At 45.4% G+C, this 3,406-nt stretch overlaps 1 protein-coding gene across 1 annotated transcript in view; it reads left to right on the plus strand.

Annotated features, from left to right (window-relative positions):
• Positions 1 to 351: 351 nt before the first annotated feature.
• The window catches only part of LOC119575982 (uncharacterized protein DDB_G0271670-like), a gene marked incomplete at its 3' end in the record, with an annotated part of 55,803 nt that continues 52,748 nt past the window's right edge, over positions 352 to 3,406 (plus strand). The window contains exons 1-4 of the mRNA XM_037923510.1: positions 352 to 357; positions 742 to 887; positions 1,292 to 1,443; positions 1,901 to 2,026. Coding sequence (XP_037779438.1) covers positions 352 to 357; positions 742 to 887; positions 1,292 to 1,443; positions 1,901 to 2,026 — 430 coding nt within the window. The remainder of the gene's footprint in view (positions 358 to 741; positions 888 to 1,291; positions 1,444 to 1,900; positions 2,027 to 3,406) is intronic.

Here is a 3,406-nt window from a genome sequence, read left to right on the forward strand (position 1 = left end):
ACCTACCTCCTCCCCTCCTCCCCCTCTACCTACCTCCTCCCCTCCTCTCCCTCTACCCTTCCTTCTCCCCCCCCCCCTGCTGCGAGAACGGGTACCTTCCTGTCAGCAAATGGGATTCTCTACAGATTAGACAGATTTTCGCATAATGGACAAAGTTTGCATCGCAACGATATATTGATGAGACTTGTGACTTCCCCAGTGAAACTTTACCAGCTCATTCTGTGTTGCCTGTTCTCAGTCTCTCTCTCTTTTCTCCCTCTTTTTTTGGCACGGGGGGGGGGACTCCTAAACTGATAATGTTCTCTCGTTTCTTTTTTTTTCTTTCTTTTTTCTCTCTCTTTCTTCTTCAACATGCCGGTAACTCGCTCCTGGAGAGGAATATCCACTTGCTTTTTTTCTTCTTTTGTCTTACGAGTTTCTCTGGTTCTCTTGTTTTCTTTCGTTTTGCGTTTATCTTTTTTTCAATTATTCCTCTGCGCTCCATCTCGTTCTTTTTCCTTCTTTCTTCTTTGTTCCCCTCTCCCCCAAACTCTCTCTCTCTCTCTCTCTCTCTCTCTCTCTCTCTCTCTCTCTCTCTCTCTCTCTCTTTCCCCTCCCTCTTCTCTCTTCTTCTCTTCATCTGTCTCTCCATCCCACCATCTCTCGCCCTTCCTCCCTCCCTCCCTCATTCCCTTGTTCCTTCCATCTCTCTCCCTCTTTCTCGAATGAGCATGCACATGCCCTCCAGCGTAATACCCAAAGGCGAAGTGTCCCCACCAGGCACTTGCACTCCCACGACTTCCTTGCGAGTGCCAATTCCCGTCCTTATTCCTCGCCGGCCGCCTTGACAACCCAGCTGAGTCGTCGTGCCCCCAGACTTCTCCACACGTCGGCACCCTCGGCGACAGGTAAAGAGGTCTTCAACATATTTAAAGAGGCACCCGAACAACTTTTGGAATGATTCGTCCCTCCGCGCGCTCCGGTATCGTTCGAATAAGTCTCGCTAAGTGGCGCGGAATTTCCTCATTCGATTAAAATTGTCGGGGGCAGGCAGCGACGGCGGCGTCTGTCGGGGATGTACAGCTGGCGCGCGAAAACCCGGGGCGGCGCCAGACTCGCTTCTCGGCCAGGGCGGCAGGTAAAATAGGGGGAGTGCTTGTATATGTGTCTGTGTTCATGTCTGTGTCTTCTACTGTGTCTGCGTCTGCGGTCTGTGTCTGTGTTAGTGTCTGTGCCTGCGTCTGTGCGTCTATACCTACATTTGTGCTTGTATCTGTATCTGCATTTTTGTATATGTCTGTTTCTGTATCAGCCTCTTTACCTACGTCTTAGTTGGTGTTTGCGTCTGGTTCTATCTCTTGTCTGTGCATGTGCTTGTATCTATGCCTATATCCATGTCTGTATTAGCTCCCACGCCGGTATCTGTACCTATATCATTGTCTCTCTGTACCTGCATCTGTGTCTGTATCTAAGCGGGAGTAGAGGCCTCACATTTCCGCCGCAAGACTTACAGCATGATGCATATTATTTCGGGAGTGCCGTGAGATGACTCAGAGATACAGCGAAAGGGTGTGAAGTGTGACAGGGGTCTACGATTCTCCGCTCCCTGTTTTGACTTTTCTCCCTAGGGGTTTATGAACTTGACGGGCCACTGTACACATCTTTCGTCTTCCTTAGCCAGCTTTCACTGTAATAAATCATACTGTGTTTTGTCAAGTATTCTAAGCTGACTTGTCGTTAAGCACCTTATGTATCCATGATTTATCAATAGCCCCATCTAATAATATTATCTTAGGTTTCACGTATTCACCCGAGATAAAAAAAAAAATGTAGATACCAAAGGATGATAAATAGGATTGAAAACAAAGTGGGAAAGGTTTGGATCCCTTTCCCTTGTGATAGGACGATATCCATCCCGCAGCGGCGATTCACAGAAAGCTCAAACTCCCGGCTGGCCTTGCGAAGAACTTCCCCAAGACCTTAGAAGTTCTGAAATCTTCCAAGCTTACGTCTCTATCAAGGGATCTCGGAGCAGATATCCTTCTTTGTGAGGGACTCATCCACCTCCTCCTCCTCCTTCCTCCTCCTCTTTTTGTTATCTTATTCTTATCTTTTTCTCCCTTCCACTTCCTCTCCATATTGGACGTTAGATAATCCTTTTAAGAAAAGAAAAGACGTATGTTGTTTATGTACTACGTATTTTGGCGGGATGTTTATTCGTCTCAAAGTATTTTCTTAAAGATACACATTTCCAATCACACTTTAAGAAATGTGTACTTTATCTGGATAGTTTTTACACTCTACCATTGCCTTTCTCTCTCTCTCTCTCTCTCTCTCTCTCTCTCTCTCTCTCTCTCTCTCTCTCTCTCTCTCTCTCACTCTCTTCATTCTCCCTCACCCTTTCTCTCACTCTCCTTTTCCCTCTTCTTTTCTCTCTCACTCTCCCTCATTCTCCCTCTCTCTCTCCCTCACCCTCATTCTCCCTCAACTTCATTCTCCCTCCACCTCCTACCCTCCTCTCCCTCTCCTTTGCCCCAACTCCCCCGCCTCTCTCCCTGAGGATTAGACACGTATCTCGCGGCTTGGACTGAAGAAAGATTCAGAAAGTTTGTTTTCAGCATAAAATGCCTATAGACGTAATCTGTTCCTTTGCTCGAGTGTGTGTATGTTTTCTCTAATGCAGTCGAGATGGCCTGCTTTTAGTTAGAAGTTTTTTTTAATATAAGATAGCATAATCGTACATTTTAGAGTGATATAAAACGAAAGAAGTTTTTTATATTCTTTCAGAGATAATATGTAGAAGCTTAAGTGGTTACAAAGCGTCTGTCTTGAAAAGGAATTGTCAAATCATCTTGTAGAATATATGTGAAAGTCATAATCAAAATTTACTTCTATGCATACACAAAGAAACGTGTTTTTAAGCTGTTATAATCACCAAGCAAGACCTGTGGTAAGATATGAATAAAGTACTTTTCAGAAGAAGAAAAAGACATTCTTTTGTACTCAGAGCACGAAATACCGCATGTCCTTTTTTCTCCTTTTTTCTTTTCCTTTTCTTACGTGACAGTGAAGTCTCGCTCTTATTAGAGCTGAAAGGTGAGGATTTATGGCATATTTTTTGCGACCGTTTATGTCAGCGCGGAGCACCGTTGGCTGACGCGTCTTGGAGTCCCGCGCCGTCTCTCCAAGGCTCTCCTCGTTGCCTCATCATGTGTGGTTAAGCAAAACCCCATCACTTTTCTCACACCTGTTACCACTCACATATCCTCGTCTCACGCGCCTCACTTGCCTCATATTTTCCTTCACCCTTCTCCCTTGTCCCTCCCTTATACACTGGCGTCCTCATATCTCTGTGTCTCATAATCCCTCACGCATTTTACGGTCTGCACCTTCTGTTTATGATGTTTAGCATAGTTTATGTGATTAG

The sequence above is a fragment of the Penaeus monodon genome, chromosome 8, assembly GCF_015228065.2.
Source record: "Penaeus monodon isolate SGIC_2016 chromosome 8, NSTDA_Pmon_1, whole genome shotgun sequence".
In the NCBI taxonomy this organism is placed as follows: Eukaryota; Metazoa; Arthropoda; class Malacostraca; order Decapoda; family Penaeidae; genus Penaeus; species Penaeus monodon.